The sequence below is a fragment of the Oncorhynchus clarkii genome, chromosome 4, assembly GCF_045791955.1.
Source record: "Oncorhynchus clarkii lewisi isolate Uvic-CL-2024 chromosome 4, UVic_Ocla_1.0, whole genome shotgun sequence".
In the NCBI taxonomy this organism is placed as follows: Eukaryota; Metazoa; Chordata; class Actinopteri; order Salmoniformes; family Salmonidae; genus Oncorhynchus; species Oncorhynchus clarkii.
The window spans coordinates 33,384,706-33,404,021 of record NC_092150.1 but is presented as its reverse complement, the minus strand read 5'-3'; the positions used below and the strand labels follow the sequence as shown (position 1 = coordinate 33,404,021).

General features: G+C 42.1%; 1 protein-coding gene across 1 annotated transcript in view; it reads right to left on the bottom strand.

Annotated features, from left to right (window-relative positions):
* LOC139406743 (KICSTOR complex protein SZT2-like) overlaps positions 1 to 19,316 on the bottom strand; it is a 113,337-nt gene that overhangs the window by 72,805 nt on the left and 21,216 nt on the right. Inside the window, exons 15-33 of the mRNA XM_071149729.1 lie at positions 18,937 to 19,142; positions 18,515 to 18,751; positions 18,255 to 18,333; positions 17,897 to 17,985; positions 17,443 to 17,611; positions 9,895 to 10,117; positions 9,479 to 9,679; positions 9,156 to 9,253; positions 8,743 to 8,881; positions 7,997 to 8,290; positions 7,603 to 7,810; positions 7,023 to 7,070; positions 5,475 to 5,602; positions 2,782 to 3,040; positions 1,952 to 2,126; positions 1,736 to 1,834; positions 1,507 to 1,579; positions 994 to 1,314; positions 196 to 334 (exon numbers count right to left, since the gene is read on the bottom strand). Coding sequence (XP_071005830.1) covers positions 196 to 334; positions 994 to 1,314; positions 1,507 to 1,579; positions 1,736 to 1,834; positions 1,952 to 2,126; positions 2,782 to 3,040; positions 5,475 to 5,602; positions 7,023 to 7,070; positions 7,603 to 7,810; positions 7,997 to 8,290; positions 8,743 to 8,881; positions 9,156 to 9,253; positions 9,479 to 9,679; positions 9,895 to 10,117; positions 17,443 to 17,611; positions 17,897 to 17,985; positions 18,255 to 18,333; positions 18,515 to 18,751; positions 18,937 to 19,142 — 3,185 coding nt within the window. The remainder of the gene's footprint in view (positions 1 to 195; positions 335 to 993; positions 1,315 to 1,506; positions 1,580 to 1,735; positions 1,835 to 1,951; positions 2,127 to 2,781; positions 3,041 to 5,474; positions 5,603 to 7,022; positions 7,071 to 7,602; positions 7,811 to 7,996; positions 8,291 to 8,742; positions 8,882 to 9,155; positions 9,254 to 9,478; positions 9,680 to 9,894; positions 10,118 to 17,442; positions 17,612 to 17,896; positions 17,986 to 18,254; positions 18,334 to 18,514; positions 18,752 to 18,936; positions 19,143 to 19,316) is intronic.

The following is a 19,316-nucleotide window of genomic DNA, read 5'->3' as shown; positions in this document are numbered from 1 at the left end:
ATGTATCTGGTAAGAGTGCCTATCCTAATGACTGATATCCTAGTTTAAGCTCCAAGTTCTTTCAATGTTTTTACAAACCTGGTTTACCAAAGGGCACCTTACCATATGAACACTAATGAATCCAAGAACAAACAGATGCATTTTTTTATTTTATTTTGTTCCACATATTTCTCAAGTAGGATCTAAAATTCTCACCTGTTGTGCCTCAAGTCAGACTGCATGCCCTCGATCTCTAGGGGTAAGGTGAGGACAAAGATGTCCAGTGTGACAGAGAGATCATTCAGATCAAGAGCCTGCAGGGCCTCTGCATTCTCCAGACATGTGATCACCTCACCTGTAACAAAACAGTACACGTCAACACAAACAGCAGGGCATTTAATAGCATTGTGAAAATTCACAGCAGAACTGGGGTCAAATAGTATTCGTTGTCGTTCAAATACTTTGACTGTAGGAGTTAGCCTGCTTGGAGTGCCAGATGGGAAAGTTTAGCACTTTTGGAACTAGTCCACTGGTTCCATTGTGCCAGACAAACTCAATAAAGTGAAGCTATCAAATAACATTTTATTGGTCACATACATATATTTAGCGGGTGTAGCGAAATGCTTGTGTTCCTAGCGCCAACAGTGCAGTAGTGTCTAACAATTCACAACAACACACAAATCTAAAAGTAAAAGAATGAAATTAAGAAACGTATACATTTTAGGATGAACTATGTCAGAATGGCATTGACTAAAATACTGTAGAATACAGTAAACACACATATGAAATGAGTAAAGCAGTATGTAAACATGATAAAAGTGACCAGTGATTCCATTTCTATGTACATAGGGCAGCAGCCTCTAAGGTGCAAGGTTGAGTAACCGGGTGGTAGCCGGTTAGTGATGGCTATTTAACAGTCTGATGGCCTTGAGATAGAATACCAGGTCTGAGTCACACACTGTCTATTGGCTTGTGTCTCTTCTGTGACGGTTGTCAGGTACCGCGTGTACTCACCCAGGCAGGTGGGTAGCGTGGTTATGGGCATGGATCCGTGGCAGCTCTTCATGTTAACAGAGCAGGTGAGGTGGACGAACAGTGGAGGCATCTCAGGCTGAGGCCCCTCTGGCTCCAACAGGCTGTCTCCCTCTAGAATGCTGAAGGAGTCCTCATCCTGGTTCACCGTGTTGGAGTCAGACAGGGACTCATCCTCCCCCTCTCCCCCTGCTTCTCCCTCTCCGTCTGCCCCTAGGGATCTCCGGCCCCCGGCCCTCTCCTGGTACTCCACCTCCAGGTCTGTGTCGCTCTCCATCATGATGCAACAGCCCGACATGTTCTCTGAGGTGCACATTAGGATGACATAGTACACAGCATTATGACATAGTACACAGGATTTATGACGTATTCTTAACTACATGTCCTCTGTGGTGCACAGGATGAGTATAGAGTATCTGATGTACTATTATCTAGAAGATCTTAGGCAGGGGTTACACCAAGCAATCCAAGCAACTAAAATACAAGGATCCCCACCGTCCTCTGTAGCAGGCTCAGCCTCGGAGACAACCTCTTCACTAAGTCGTCTCTCCTCTTCCCTATCAGAGTCCTTAGGAGGAGAACAAAAAATTAAAATCATCAAAAGAACGCCATATTATTCAGAGTCCCAGTTAGTTAATATTGAACCAATGTTTTGGAAACAGGGCCTTCTTCAGTGTCCTGGGGGTGGATACCAACCGAGAACAATGGATAGGAAATAACATACACATATCTCTTTCTTAGATGATGGTGGGCAGTAGTAGAAGTAGTGAGGATTGGAAGGCACGGTCTTGAAGAACTGAGCACCAATGTCCATGAATTTGTCCTGTTGAATGCAGGCATTAGCTAGCTTTAAAACGGTTCTTTAACAAGAGCATCAAATTGTAACATAATCCATCTCATTTCTTTCCATTCTACCATTATCTATCCTTCAGTTGTTTACCTGTATGATTTTGTGCAGGTCAGGGTAGACCTCGCACTTCTGCTGAAGGCGGAGGAGGGACAGAGGGAACTCTGGTATTCTGATGGTCCCGGGGGGTTCGTCCAGGCCGAGGGGGGAGTTAGGGGCTGAGGCCTTCCCCCTGTTCTCTGCCTCACTCACGTCCTCCATCTCAATACTTGCAGACACAAGGTTGTCATGTTTACTCATAGAGCACCATTCAGCACCGTCAATCAATAGTCTGAACCAAACAAGTACGAAAACAAACCAAACACATGTACTGTATGTACCACTCTTTGCAAATTAAGTTCTGAACCAAGGTCAGATAACATTCTGAGGGTCATTCTGTAGCCGACCTGGGTCAAATACGTATAGAAAATATGTAATATACTTTAGGTGCCCTTGATTTAGTTTGTCAGGGACATGGGACAGTCGCTAAAGTGCAAACTCCAGATTGCTAGATTGTATTTATTTGATCATTTAAAGTAGAAGGCTGCTCCAGCCAGAGACAACACACCAGTCCAAACACACCAGTCCCAACACACCAGTCCCAACACACCAGTCCCAACACACCAGTCCCAACACACCAGTCCCAACACACCAGTCCCAACACACCAGTCCCAACACACCAGTCCCAACACACCAGTCCAACACACCAGTCCAACACACCAGTCCAACACACCAGTCCAACACACCAGTCCAACACACCAGTCCAACACACCAGTCCAACACACCAGTCCAAAACACCAGTCCAAAACACCAGTCAAAGACACCCTGAGTACTTCAAATCAACAAAAAAAAATGGGTAACTGCTCTGTAGGTCTCAGTAGTACCTGGATGAGGAGGCCATGGGTCCTCTCTTGACCAGCCCGTCTTCCTCTGCCTCTCCGATGGTGAAGGTGGCGGGGGTGATGCTGTGACCCCTGACCCCTCCATCTCCATGGCGCTCTCGGAACACCCGGATGTGTCCACAGAGCGTCTGGAGGAAGGAAGTGATGTCTATCTCCTGGAGAGACTCCTCACAGTAGTCCATGGCTGTCAGCAAGTCCTGGGAACTGATGCTGTGGGACTGCTGCAGGCTGCGGTACACACCTAGGGGGAAAGAACACGATCATGCACACGCACACACTTCAGATCCATGCCTGCTCTGTCTTAATTCATCTTTCCACGATTCCTCAATACGATTTCTCCTCGCGTCCTTCTCAACTGCATTAAAAGGAGAACGTAAAAGTGGACCTTCTCCAATGTCATCTGAAATTGAGGGGAGGAGAGAGGATGCAAGGAATATCTTAGCTACATCAAAAACCTTCCACTATACTCTCAAATACAAATCTGTCCAACTATTCCATGTTAAGTTCAGTCAAGGTCAGCACATAAATCCACAAAAAAACAGTGCCTTCAGAAAGCACTCACACCCCATGAGCATTTTCCAAATGTTGTTGTTACAGCCTGAATTTAAAATGGATTACATTGAGATTTTGTGTCACTGGCCTACAATACCCAATAATGACAAAGTGGAATAATGTTTTTAGAAATGTTTACAAACAATGCTGAAATGTCTTGAGTCAATAAGTATAAAACCTCTGTTATGGCAAGCCTAAATACGTTCAGGAGTAACAATTAGCTTAACAAGTCACATAAAAATGTACATGATTGTTTAATGACTACCACATCTCTGTACACCACACAAACGAGTATCTGTAAGGTCCCTCAGTCGAGCAGTGAATTTCAAAAACAGTTTCAACCACAATGCCTCAAAGAAGCAGACATTGAATATCCCTTTGAGCATGGTGAAGTTATTAATTACACTTTGGGTGGTGTATTAATACACCCAGTCACTAAAAAGATACAGGCGTCGGAGGGAAAGGAAACCGCTCAGGGATTTCACCATGAGGTCAATGGGGACTTAAAACAGTTACAGAGTTTAATTGCTGTGACAGGATGGATCAACATTGTAGTTACTCCACAATACTAACCTAAATGACAAAGTGAAAAGAAGGAAGCCTGTACAGAATAAAAATATTCCAAAACACGCACCCTGTTTGCAATAAAGCACTAAAGTAAAACTGCAAAAGATTTGGCAAAGAAATTCCCTTTATGTCCTGAATACAAAGCATTATGTTTGAGGAAAATCCTCATATGTTATGGGTATGCTTGTCATCGGCAAGGACAAGGACGTTTTGATTGTTCCTGAGTGGCCAAGTTACAGTTTGGACTTAAATGTACTTGAAAATATATGGCAGGACTTGAAAATGTCTTGCAACGATCAACAACCAACTTGAGAGAGCTTGACATTTTTCAAAATAATAATGTGCAAATATTGTACAATCCAGGTGTGCAAAGCTCTTAGAGACTTACCCAGAAAGACTCAGCTGTAATCACTGCCAAAGCTGATTATAACATGTAGTGACTCAGAGGTGTGAATACTTATGCAAATGAGATATGTCTGAGTTTAATTTTCAATACATTGGCAAACAACTCTAAAAGCATTTTTTTCACTTTGTCAGTAAGGGTATTGTGTGTAGATGGGTGAGATTGTTTTTGTTTTTTAAAATCCATTTTCACACGGTAACACAACAAAAGTAAGACTTTCTGAAGCACTGTAATATACCCTAAAAAAAAAAGGTTAATACTTTTATCTGGATGTTGTTTATATCAAATTCATATTGAGAAAACAGCTTTTAAATGTGGCTTTTTTTCAGTACCACAGGGTATACATTTTGTGTTAACCTCTTGACTCAGTGAGCAGGGAGAGAAAAGATGCTGCCATGGTGTGAATATATTTATATTTAAATTGGCATGCCAGACCAATTTAAATCCATCAGGCTTGTCAGAGAGAAGCGGATATTTCGCCTAAGCAGAGTTGTGTCTAGTGTGTGTGAGTGTGCGTGCGTTGTCTAGTCGCTCTCCTCCTGATTGAGGTTTACAGATGCTGCAAAGGAGCATAAAAACAAATCCTGAGATGACAGCTTAAAACACTCTAATAGATTTCTCCGTCACTAGGATGATGCAGGTGACGGCTTTGCCCTGTGCTTGCTTCTGTAGTATTGGAGGCGCTATCTTCGGGTACGTGTGTGTGTGTGTGTGTGTGTGTGTGTGTGTGTGTGTGTGTGTGTGTGTGTGTATGGCGAGTCACAGGCCTAAATTACTATGTTCAACAGTAGTGCACTAAATAGGGAATAGGGTGCAATGCCCAGATTAAAAGTAGTGTACTATATAGGGAATAGGAAGAGAATCAGCTACTAGCCGATACTCTGGTCAATAATAAACTTCTTCTCCCATCTGCTTTCCCCAGCACCAGTAGCCCATCCCCTGTCCCTTTAGTGCCATAAAGCAGGGTACATTACCATTGGGCTCCTCTCTGCGTCAGTCATTTGCGAGTCAGTTTATTTAAGGGGTGTTTTATGACGTCTGGCTGTCGCAGTGGTCAAATGCAAGCTACACAGACAGATTAAACAGTCAGACTGGACTGGTCACCTTGACAGGCCGTTACCGGAAATGTTCACGTCTGTCAGCAGTGTATTACCTGTGACGTAACACTGGTGGTAGTGCTCCTGTAGCAGGCTGCAGTAGTTGGCCAGCTCCTTGTGTTTATGAGGCTGCGACATCAGGTCTGTCCAGGAGGAGGTGCTGCTGCGTTCCTGAGATAGAGACCTGCAGGAGGAAGAGGACAGACAAACACAAACACCCCAAACACCATTAGAGAAGAAGAGGAGGAAGTGCATAATCAGGAAGCCCAATAGTAGATCTGTGGGAGAAACATACAAGCCATAGAAAAGGAGGGAGCATAGCTTCATCATCAGATATATAACACGGTTATTTTACACACCCCTTTTGAAAACACACAATCTCATCTCACCCCCCAATTAACATGCCGCATGTCTCCTTTGCAAACGCACAGTCTCTAATCTCACGCCACAATAACACACAAATCTCTGATGACATTTCATCTCCGTTAGAAAAGAAACACACTGTCCAGCTCCATGTAATGTTGCATTATGCATTGAGGAGGATGCTGTTAAAAGTCTATTAGCTTGAGCGGTCACTGAACAACAGAGCTCCGAAGCGTGCTTTTAAACAAGGGGTGGGGGGGGGGAGGGGGGATAATCACTCCGAAAATGTATCCGATATGTCAATACTATGTGTCGTATGTTAATCTGGAGATCAACACATGGCCAGTCCTGTACCATGATACACAAGTGTATAATTCCCATATTTGACTTGGAACTTGCAGGTGAAAAGGAAAAAGAGTACAAAGGAACTTTACTCATTAAAAAAACATGAATTGTTTAATCACAGGCTTAGAGGAGAGATTTCCAAAGCACCACGCCCATGTCATCAAGTAGGGTCTGTAAAAAGTCACCACACCCCCCAGAGAAGCTTGAAAAAAAAGTACTGCAACTGCATGAACCAAATTAGATTTTCTGTGAACATGCAATAAGTTAGATATTGTCAGTTAACACATCAGACATGTTGATTTTGGACAGTTTCACCCATTAGTATCTGACTGCAGACAGAGAGAGACAGCCTCCTACAAGAAGTTTGAGCTCCAGCAAACATAAGTGGCTTGCGTTGTGAAGTCAAGCCTTCAGTTATGTAAATGAATATAAAGTCAAAATATATAGAGGCAACAGTCTTATCTGGAGGCAGATACCAACCTCCCAATAGCAACACAGGCCTGGAATGAGTGTGAGAGCGATGGCCTCAGCCTCACCCACTTAGAGAGTACCTCTCCCTGGTATGAAAAAGGAGGAGCATATGGCCAGGCGTAAGTCCCTCCTAACCCCATCAATTCATCTTTCCATGATCCGTTGCATCCTTTCTCCTCACCTCCTCAACCGTATTGGAGGAGAAGGTCCAAGGTCCCTTCCTTCAGACCTTCTTCTCCGCTGTCTTTTGAGAAGGATGCAAGGAGATAAGACGCAAGGAATTGAGGAAAGATTCACTGAGACTGATCTCACCACAGCTCTACACCAGGAAGGGACGGAGGGGAGGAGGAAGAGGAGAATGGGGGGGGGGGGGGGGTGCGCGGCAGGATGATGGAAGCAGCAGTAAGCTAGCTGTGCTGTGCTACCTGAACTTCATCTGCTGATGCATCTCCCAGGAGTCAGCGTCTTGAGGTCTATTTATCAACGTAGTACAGGGAAACAATCAGAGGTGCACAACGTTAACATGGGACTCAACCAACAACAATGAGCTTGCTGGCAGCCAATGTTGAGTGAAGGGTAGACTTATGAAGGGTATAATCGGGTATGGCATGGTAGGACTTCTGACTGAGAGCGTTTCAAGTGTCAGTCACATATGATGGGTGGTAAGGTGATTAAACTGATGAAAAGTAAAGTGCTGAATACATGAAGCCTTGGATCTGCTGTATTCCCCTCCCAAGACCTGGGTTCAAATTGAAATTATTTCCTCCTCAATACTCCTCAGTCCCAGACGGCTGGATTTTCCACTTCTGAGAATATTCAAGTGATAACATTGCATCGGGAACGATTCATCCTCAATCAAGTGCAGCTAAAGTATTTGAAAGAAAACAAATCCTATTTGAACCCAGATGTGCTCCCCATCAGTAGCTCCAGTGTGTGTGTGTGTGTGTGTGTGTGTGTGTGTGTGTGTGTGTGTGTGTGTGTGTATGTGAGTGTGTTACTGGGTACCTGAAGAAGATGTCCCTTGGCTGCCTGTTAGAGTGGGGATTGAGTAGCTGATCCTTCAGAGAGTCCAGGGAACAGTTATAGACATATACAGGGCAGCGCGGACGGGACAGATCCCCTGAGCTCTGCTGGGACGCCTGGCGACTGAACGTGATGTGGAAGTCTCTCTTCTGGGGCTCAGCGAACTGCACCCCGTCCCTCTCCTCCACACCTGAGAGAGAGAGAGAGAGAGTAATTTCCAATTTGCTCAGGGAGCTCCATCTCTTCCTTTTCACAACAGTAACATGATGTTATTGCAGAGAGAAATAGGGATAGAAAGAGAGAGGGTTGGGTTAGTGAGAAGGAACAGTATGTTGGTAGCAAAGGACTAATGATGCAATAACCCTACAGTACTTACTGGCACCTTTGGTGCAATTTTCAGGCTCAGAGAAACGGCTATCCCAGTTGTCCTGCTCCAACGTGGAGCTCCCAGATTCAGGGGAGAGCAGGGGTGACCTGGGTCCCACAGGACCACCACCACCAGGGGAGAGCATGGGGGACCTCAACCCGCTACTCAACCCACCATTCAGCCCATTGGTGGAGCCAGAGTGAGAATCAGCCTGTGATTTGTTGCCGGTAGTCAGGGTGTCGTCATCATCTCCGTTATCCTGGGGCTCGGTCTCCAGCCCAGACGACATCAACATCTGGACATCTGCAGAGAAAACACAACAATGTTGAACTCAAACATTTCGCAGAGGGACTTGCATTCGTCTTAAGATAGCTCGGTGCTACAACCACATGTGACAGGCATAGAACAATATTTTTCCTCAAAAAACATAGCTATCAGTGGAATCCGAGCAGGAAGGTTGGGGGGGTGGGTAGGTCAAGTGCTGGTTAATTATTAGACATTTGGGGGGGTTACCAACATCTACGAACACACAGCACTGTTGCTGCACCACTTTATGATGATAAGCATGTCGATTACAATCAGTTAAAACTAGCACGATGCCAGGCTGGTGGCTAGCCCAAATACATAGGATTCCTATAACTAGAGTGGAGCCCCCACTTGAATAATGAGTAGAAAAGATCTGTAGCTCTGTCCTATTCGTACACGCACATCACACAACTACAGCAGAGCACAGGGAACAGTAGCGGGGTGCCTACCTGTGAAGGTGGCGGGGAGGAAGGTCAGTAGGATCTGCTGAGGGCTGATGTACTTGGCGTAACACTTCCACTGAGGGGTAGACCCATCCCTCTCCACTGGGACTGGCTCCTCATCCACCAGGTCTGCATTGCTGAAACTCTGAGAGAAAGAGGGGATAAACTCACCGGGCATAACAGACAGGACAAGTGCTACAAAATAAACTAAACATAATGTTTTGCCCAAGGTGGACAGAGTTCCAATGAGAGGAAGAAGAGGGTAGTGTAAACTATGTCTGGACATCCAAAACGGAACTTCGGGCCCACTGGTGGTTTTCCATTGTTTTTACACTGCATAAAACCGATATCAATGCCAAGGAGGAACCTTCTGGATTTATTTCCCTGAAGAGAGAATGCAGACTGTTTAAAAGGTTTACCTGAAGGGTACTGGTTGATCCTGTCACCTCCTTACTGCTCCCTGTAGTGTGGAAGGACATCATTGTGTCCTGTCTCTCTGGAGGTTTCAGGCACTCTTCTGTCAAGGGAAAGTAACCACATGGCAAGGTCAAAAAAAAAAAAAAAAATGTGTGCAGGAGTATAGGATGTTGTTACATAATGAATACAATCATTAGCAGGATTCTGTTCTTTTCAGTCAGTCAACATGTGTTCATAAAGCCTACATCAACACTTTACATTCACCTAGCCTAGACCCCAAATAGCAAGCAGATGCATAGCAGAGGCACACATTCACAAAGCCTACCTCTGATGACCGGTAGAGAGAAGGGTGCAACATGTCCGTCTCGTTCCCTGTCTAGGATGTGATGCATGAAGGTGATGTTGTCCTGGTCAGCCAATGGGATCTCCCGGTCACTGAGTTCCTGTTGCAAGCTGCTGTGGAACAGGCTCAGCAGGAGCTCGTTGGGAATATAGGGGGTGCTCTGGGACACCTCCTCGTTCTCCACTGCAATACACACAAATAAGCATTCATTAATTTATCCACCATCTTCATATTGCAGCAACACCTAGTGACCATGTCAAGGGGTTTGGACTTTTTTGGGGTAATGGCTAAGGTGTTGGACTAACAGTCGCAGGGAATCCTTGATTTAGCAAAAATGTATAAATTCATGTTTGATAACAATAAGATACTTGAGGACATAATAACATGATAAAATTCACCTCTGCTGAGAGTGAGGAAGAATATTTCTATCTGTTGGCACTTGGGCAGCAGCTCGATGAGGTCAAACTGGAAGGGAACAGTGTGGATGCAGTCCTCAGAGGCAGGGGGTTCTCCTGCAGAGGTCCCAATGGGAGGGTACACCTGCTCCTTGTTCTGGCACAGCTGGCTAAGGTACTCAAACGTCATAATGGTGGACATACAGGTCAGATCCCGGGGGAAGATCTGTGGATAACGTAAATTCACTATTGTTTAAAAAATATATATATATTAGCCCATCCACCACCCACTCTCTTCGGAGGACACACCAGTTTTACAGCTTTTCTGCTACATATTTTACACAGATTGAACTATTATATACAGCAATCACATAACAATAAAACATTACTGAACATAAGCTCTTTAATCCCGCCCCTCAGCCCATCCCACTTATCACCATAGACCACCCTCATTTGGTTTCCATGTGCAATATATTTTTCAATTGTGCTGTGATGTTTACATTAATGGTTTACCTTCCTAATTGCATTTCATCCACAGATTGTGAGCAAAAGATGAAAATCTTTCCTACAAGTAGTATTATATTGCTGATTCATTGACTATGGCTTTCCAAATCGCCCAACACTGCATTTTTGTAAGGTTCATTTTAAGTTAATGTTGAGATTTTTGTAACAATTCCTCATCTTGTGACCAGAAACAAGCTAGATAGGGGCAATATCAGAATAAATTATCTAGTGATTCTGTATCTTTGCAGGCAAAATCTACAGAGTTGAGATTGTTGTGTGCCCCATATACTGTATATAACATTTTGTTGGTGGCAATAATTTTGGATAAAAATGTCAATTGAAATGTGTTGAATCAAGTGTTGCTTTTTTGTATCCATTCATATACTGTACCACGTGCCATGGAATCTGTACATTGAAAATCTCTTCCCATTTATTTTGCAACCTGTATGGCACAGCTGTCAACATGTTTGTCCTCAAATGAAACTGGTATATTATTCAAATTAATTACTTAAAAATCATACAATGTGATTTTCTAGATTTTTGTTTTAGATTCCATCTCTCACGGTTGAAGTGTACCTATGATAAAAATGACAGACCTCTACATGCTTCGTAAGTAGGAAAACCTGCAAAATCGGCAGTGTATTAAATACTTTCTCCCCACTGTAGATAGACAAAATTAAAATGTGCCTGTCTTCGCATTCAAAATAAAGTAAATTTTTTGCCATATGATTTAAAGAACGAGTCATCTAGAGTAGGCAGCACCATTAGTAAGTAAACTTTGATAGGACTTAAGAGTTAAATCAATGTGATTTTTCCATAATATACAAGTATTTCCCTCTCAATGGTTGCAGTATCTAATCTATTTTTACAAACCTTCTTTGGAATTGTTTGTGGTAAGTTTGTGGTAAGTTTTGAGATGTAAATACAAAGTATGTCTACTTCACCATCCACCCATTTTATTAGTAAACTACAAGGTAGTATTAACATTGTGATTTAACAATCCAATACATAATATGGTACACTTGTCATAATTAGCTTTTAGTCCAGAGAAGTTAGAAAAGGGATCAAGATCTTCAATATGACTGTGCAGGGATGCAGATTGCGGACTTAAGTTGTTAGGGATAGGGGGCAGCATTTTCACTTTTGGATGAATAGCGTGCCCAGAGTGAACTGCCTACTACTGAGTCCCAGATGCTAATATATGCATATTATTATTAGTATTAGATAGAAAACACACTAAAGTTTCTAAAACTGTTTGAATTATGTCTGTGAGTATAACAGAACTCATATGGCAGGCAAAAACATGAGAAAAAATCCAAACAGGAAGTGGGAAATCTGAGGTTTGTAGTTTCTGAACTCACCCCTATCGAATACACAGTGGGATATGGGATATTTTGCAATTCCTAAGGCTTCCACTAGATGTCAACCGTCTTTAGAACATTGTTTCAGGCTGCTCATGTGAAGGGGGGCCGGATGGGAGCTGTTTGACTAAGGGGTCTGCCTATAGCCTCGATCTCATGCTTTTCTAAAGACAATGGAATTCTCCGGTTGGAACATTATTGAACTTTTATGATAAAAACAAACTAAAGATTGATTCTATACTTAGTTTGACAAGTTTCTTCGACATGTAATAACCTTTTGAACATTTTGTCCAAATGGACCAGATCGCACTTTTGGATTTGTTTACTAAACGCCCTAACAAAAGAAGCTATTGGACATAAATGGACATAAATGATGGACATTATTGAACAAAACAAGCATTCATTGTGGAACTGCGATTCCTGGGAGTGCATTCTGATGAAGATCAAAGGTAAGTGAATATTTAGAATGCTATTTATGAATAATGTTGACTACCCAACATGGAGAATATTTCTCTGGCTGGTTTGGGTTCTGAGCGCTGTTCTCAGATTATGCTTTTTCCGCAAAGTTTTTTTAAAATCTGACACAGCGGTTGCATTAACTTCTTGGATATAGGGGGCGCTCTTTTAATTATTTTTGGATAAAACAACGTTCCCGTTTTAAACAAGATATTTTGTCACGAAAAGATGCTCGACTGTGCCTATAATTGACAGCTTTGGAAAGAAAACTCTGACGTTTCCAAAACTGCAAAGATATTGTCTGTGAGTGCCACAGAACTGATGCTACAGGCGAAACCAAGATGACATTTCAAACAGGAAGTGCCCCAGATTTGGAAGGCGCTGTGTTCCAATGTCTGCTTATATGGCTGTGAATGGGCCAGGAATGAGCTTACACTTTCTGTCGTTTCCCCAAGGTGTCTGCAGCATTGTGACGTATTTGTAGGCATATCATTGGAAGATTGACCATTTTACACTACATCTACCAGGTGCTCGCTTGGTGTCCTCCGTCGCAATTATTGCGTAATCTCCAGCTGCGTGTATTTTTCCATTTGCTTCCGAGGAGAAACCCAACTGCCACGAATGATTTATCATCGAATAGATATGTGAAAAACACCTTGATGATTGAACAACGTTTGCCATGTTTCTGTCGATATTATGGAGTTAAATTTGGAAAAAAGTTTGGTGTTGTAATGACTGAATAATCTTTTTGGAAAAAATGAACATTTGCTATCTAACTGAGAGTCTCCTCATTGAAAACATCCGAAGTTCTTCAAAGGTAAATGATTTTATTTGAATGCTTTTCTTGTTTTTGTGAAAATGTTGCCTGCTGAATGCTATGCTTAATGCTATGCTAGCTATCAATACTCTTACACAAATGCTTGTGTAGCTATGGTTGAAAAGCAGAGATGACAGTGTTGTTAACAAAAGGCTAAGCTTGTGAGTGAATATATTTCTTTAATTTCATTTGCGATTTTCATGAATAGTTAACGTTGCGTTATGGTAATGAGCTTGAGGCTATGATTACGCTCCCGGATACGGGATTGCTCGACGCAAGAAGTTAAGGAGAAGTGTATCTAAAGCTCCATGTATAATAGTTGTATTTTCATCAACATTTATTATGAGTATTTCTGTGAATTCATGTGGCTCTCTGCAATATTACTGCATGTTTTGGAACTACTGAACGTAACATGCCAATGTAAAATACGATTTTTGGATATAAATATGAACTTTACCAAACAAAACATACATGTATTGTGTAACATGAAGTCCTATGAATGTCATCTGATGAAGATCATCAAAGGTTAATTTAATCTCTATTTGTGCTTTTTGTGACTCCTCTCTTTGGCTGGAAAAATGGCTGGGTTGGTGGTGACCTAACATAATCGTATGTTGAGCTTTCGCTGTAAAGCATTTTTGAAAATCAGACACTGTGGCTGGATTAACGAGACTTTTATCTTTAAAATGGTGCCTAACAGTTGAAATTTTGAGAAATTTGATTTATGATATTTCTGTTGATTTGTATTTGGCGCATATCAATTTCATTGGCTGTTGGCGAGTGGTTCCGCTAGCGCAACGGGGTAAAAACTAGAGAAATCAGCTTACAGTTGACACTTGTTTTTATCCCCGGGATTTCTAACCCCTTGATGTTCTTGTTGGATCTAATTTTAATAGCTAGCATTCAATGGCCATAATAAATAAATAAGGAGACAATGTACAGCCTTGTCATACTCCTGTTAAAAGCTCAATACTTTCTGAGAAGTAACCATTATTTACTATTTTACACCTGGGGTTGCTTACATAACCATAACCCACTGTATAAAAGATTCACCAAAATTAAAGTAGTCAAGGCATTTATATCTAAATTCTAGTCGTACTTTATCAAACGCCTTTTCAAAATCTGCTATGAAGACCAGGCCTGGTATCTTTGACGTTTCATAATGTTCCACTGTTTCAAGTAATTGTTGTATATTATCTCCAATACATCATCCTTGTAAAAAAAAAACTGTCTGATCAGGATGAACAATATCTGGTAAAAACCTTTTTTTATTCTATGTGCTATGCATTTCGCCAGGATTTTTGCATCACAACATTGAAGTGTAAGAGGCCTCCAGTTTTTTTTAAATGGACTGGATAAGGGGATCTGCTGTACCTATGTTGTGCAAAAAAAAGTAAATAATGAATTATCTTCTCTTAGTTAAGAACAAATTGTCATCCAGTAGGCTTTGATAAAATTGCCAATATCCACGTGGAAATTCTGTAAGAGTTATGTGGAGGCCAATTAGATGAAGGTTCAATCGCATTCTGTCACCTATTAATACTTTTTAAACGTTTGATGCCAGCAAGAATGAGACCAGGAAGTAGTCAAGTCAGCTAGCTTGATTAAGCCTCCTCCATGTATATCTCACTAGGTCAGCCTCCATATCTCAACTAGTTCTAATGCATCCATGATATTTGTGATCTCTTTAAGTGGATGAGGGTGATAGTTTGTAGTGTGATTTCCTTTACGATCCATTGAGGTACTTAAAATCCTATTGTAATCTTTCACCATAATAACAGATTCATTCGTTACTTGTGGGCTCAATAGATTATTATATACAGTGCCTTGCGAAAGTATTCGGCCCCCTTGAACTTTGCGACCTTTTGCCACATTTCAGGCTTCAAACATAAAGATATAAAACTGTATTTTTTTGTGAAGAATCAACAACAAGTGGGACACAATCATGAAGTGGAACGACATTTATTGGATATTTCAAACTTTTTTAACAAATCAAAAACTGAAGAATTGGGCGTGTAAAATTATTCAGCCCCCTTAAGTTAATACTTTGTAGCGCCACCTTTTGCTGCGATTACAGCTGTAAGTTGCTTGGGGTATGTCTCTATCAGTTTTGCACATCGAGAGACTGACATTTTTTCCCATTCCTCCTTGCAAAACAGCTCGAGCTCAGTGAGGTTGGATGGAGAGCATTTGTGAACAGCAGTTTTCAGTTCTTTCCACAGATTCTCGATTGGATTCAGGTCTGGACTTTGACTTGGCCATTCTAACACCTGGATATGTTTATTTTTGAACCATTCCATTGTAGATTTTGCTTTATGTTTTGGATCATTGTCTTGTTGGAAGACAAATCTCCGTCCCAGTCTCAGGTCTTTTGCAGACTCCATCAGGTTTTCTTCCAGAATGGTCCTGTATTTGGCTCCATCCATCTTCCCATCAATTTTAACCATCTTCCCTGTCCCTACTGAAGAAAAGCAGGCCCAAACCATGATGCTGCCACCACCATGTTTGACAGTGGGGATGGTGTGTTCAGCTGTGTTGCTTTTACGCCAAACATAACGTTTTGCATTGTTGCCAGAAAGTTCAATTTTGGTTTCATCTGACCAGAGCACCTTCTTCCACATGTTTGGTGTGTCTCCCAGGTGGCTTGTGGCAAACTTTAAACAACACTTTTTATGGATATCTTTAAGAAATGGCTTTCTTCTTGCCACTCTTCCATAAAGGCCAGATTTGTGCAATATACGACTGATTGTTGTCCTATGGACAGAGTCTCCCACCTCAGCTGTAGATCTCTGCAGTTCATCCAGAGTGATCATGGGCCTCTTGGCTGCATCTCTGATCAGTCTTCTCCTTGTATGAGCTGAAAGTTTAGAGGGACGGCCAGGTCTTGGTAGATTTGCAGTGGTCTGATACTCCTTCCATTTCAATATTATCGCTTGCACAGTGCTCCTTGGGATGTTTAAAGCTTGGGAAATCTTTTTGTATCCAAATCCGGCTTTAAACTTCTTCACATCAGTATCTCGGACCTGCCTGGTGTGTTCCTTGTTCTTCATGATGCTCTCTGCGCTTTTAACGGACCTCTGAGACTATCACAGTGCAGGTGCATTTATACGGAGACTTGATTACACACAGGTGGATTGTATTTATCATCATTAGTCATTTAGGTCAACATTGGATCATTCAGAGATCCTCACTGAACTTCTGGAGAGAGTTTGCTGCACTGAAAGTAAAGGGGCTGAATAATTTTGCACGCCCAATTTTTCAGTTTTTGATTTGTTAAAAAAGTTTGAAATATCCAATAAATGTCGTTCCACTTCATGATTGTGTCCCACTTGTTGTTGATTCTTCACAAAAAAAAACTGTTTTATATCTTTATGTTTGAAGCCTGAAATGTGGCAAAAGGTCGCAAAGTTCAAGGGGGCCGAATACTTTCGCAAGGCACTGTATATTTTCGAAGAAGTGTGGATTGTCATTATTTGGTCCATATACAGTGCCTTCAGAAAGTATTCAGACCCATTGACTTTTTCCAAATGAATAAGAGCACAATAATATAGATGCATGCGCATATTAAGAAAGTCATAGAAAGGGATATAAGCATGTCAGCCCAGCACGCTCAGTTCATTGGATCCAGTTGTTAGAAAAAGAAAACGAAAATAAAAATACCTAGAAATATCACAAGACCAGTTCTTTATGCCCATTACATGCACGCAGCCTATCGGCAGAGAGACACATTTCATGTACTCCTTATTATATCCTGTTATATTCCAACAAGAAGGAAGAAAGAAAAATTAACTTTCATTTTAACAGCCGCTAATGACTGTCTGTAAAAATGTGTCTTACGCATCACACTACCCATGAAGGGATACATAAGTTTAACTTACAATCGACTCTGACACAGCCATGGCACGACAGCAAACAAGACATGCAGTACTGACAATCTAGAACGAGTAGACCTGTAAAACCAACCTGCTCTCCACCCACATACATTTGGTTTTTACTCCAGGGCTGTTGCCCCATCACCTCGTCCATTTTACACTTAGGTCTATATCATTAGGATCAAGAATATAAACGGTAGCGTATGTAGCTCACGTAAACATGTAATACACTTCTCACTAAGAGAAGTGCTTCCATAGGCCAGTTATTAAAGTAAACTCACTATTACAAATCAATCCAATGAAAAGAGAGGAATCAGACTTAAAGAAACCAGACTTAGTCCATCCAGACTTAGTCCATCCTCTGGCTACATATGTACACACGCTTCAACTTCATCTCATCTCGATCAGTATTTTAATAATATACAAATTGGTGAATTGGAATTATCAGTGATTGTACTACTGAATAGCTACAGTACCTTTGACAACAGCTGAGAATGTAAGAAGATCCATTTGATTAATCGATTAAGCGATTGATACTGACCGCCTGTGGAATCTCCTGGTAGGTGAGCTCCTGGAAGTGCCTATGCTGGTCTCTAGGGCTCCATACTGTCCCACTCTGAGGCTCTACCCAACACTCTGTCACCAGGTTGAGCTCTGTGTCCACATCAATGGCCTCCACCTCTGTGTCGTTGTCATCGTCTGTGGAGAAACTGGAGACCCATGATGGAAGACAAGGGGTCAGGACAGGAGGAGACAAACAGATACTTATTCAGCAATAGCACCATTTACTGACTAAATAACCAGCAAAATATACCAAAGAGTTCAAAGGGTAAAAAAAAAAAAATGTGTTAAGTTCTTAGAAACGTAACTGTTCTTCTAAATAAAATGATTTGATAATATTTGAAGATACGGTTGGAGAATGTGTAAAATTTGTGGAACTGGTGGACTAAAGCAATAGAAACAATGGCCAAATATTCAATGGAATTCAGTCTCACCTGTCCTTAGTAGAGGTGGAGTGAGGTGGAAACAGGATATACTGGACGATACAGGTGTGACTTTCTCTGTCCACCGCCTCTGGCATCCCCTACGAGCACACCATCACAAGTCATCATTACAATGGGATTTTTATAGGAATTCAATGCAAACACTATACAGCAATAAACTGTCTGGCCTCAATATGTCCAGATTAGAACATAGGTATGTGTATATTGTGTAGCCTAATCTTCCTTTCAGTGTTAATGTAGACAACGCTACATTAGTACTCAAAGGATTAGTGGGAGGGTTTTTCTATTGAGTTCATATGGGTTTAGTAAATATTTGCTGTCCCTAGATGCCCCAGCATGCTCCTCTCACCTTCATTGGCAGTTCAGTCACCATGTTGACTATGCCCTCTCCACTGGCAGCAAAATGAAAGCCCTCAGAGAGGCGAATCCTTGGGAAACATCCAAAAACATTTTCAGGCAACAAGTCAGAAGATGTTAGTACTCCTAAGACCTCCCTAACAACTCTCTGATATGATAAAGACTTTATTTATATTCGTAAGGAGAGTCTTCACAAATATTACATAGATAGTGCACGAGTCAGGTACCATTAGACATGCCAGTGGGACTCACTCAGACAGCATGGACAGTATATGAACCACAGCTTGCAGAGGTACGGTAGCACCCAGGCCGCTCTGCACCGTCCACACCCAGCGCTGATGGAGGAAGTAGCGTGACAGCGACGCCAGCGTGGATGAGGCCGTCCGATTGGCTGCCATGCTAAGGGGCACGGTCATGTTAGTGGGCTGGGTGAAGTTCTCCATGTTCAGAATAAACGGGGTCCGGAAGTCTGACGGGAGCTTCTCGTACCTACAGGAGAAGATTGGACACCATTAGAGTATTCATGTTTATAATTGAGTAAAATGTCTTCAGAATCCAACCTTACGTCTGATACTTTGTGCTATGACCTCAATAATTGTAATCTACAGTAATAAGCCACATAGCTGAAAAGAACGGTCATGTCCAAGGCACAAATCTGACAACATTCCACTGACCTGATGAGTAGTTTCTCCAGAGGTTTGTTGAGGACCACCACACATGGCCGGTCAGACAGCGCAGGTTTGGGAGCAGGGAGAGGAGGAGACTTGGAGGGGGATGCGTGCCCCAGAATCTTCCTCTTGGTCTTGGGCGTAGCCTCCTTGTTCTGGACGCGGTGAGGGAAGCGAAGCCTCAGGATCTGCTCCCGCAGCTCATCCACTATCTGGAAGTGGGGCAGAGAAAAGGTTAAGTTGAAGAATAGGATGTGTTGGTTCCCTCACAAACAGTTCAGTTTAGTTCACTTGCCTTTTTCGGCCTTGTTCAGGATTTTTTGTTTTTGCATCTTCAGCAATGAGTTAAGAATCAACATTTACATAAACGACAACAAAAGGTCACA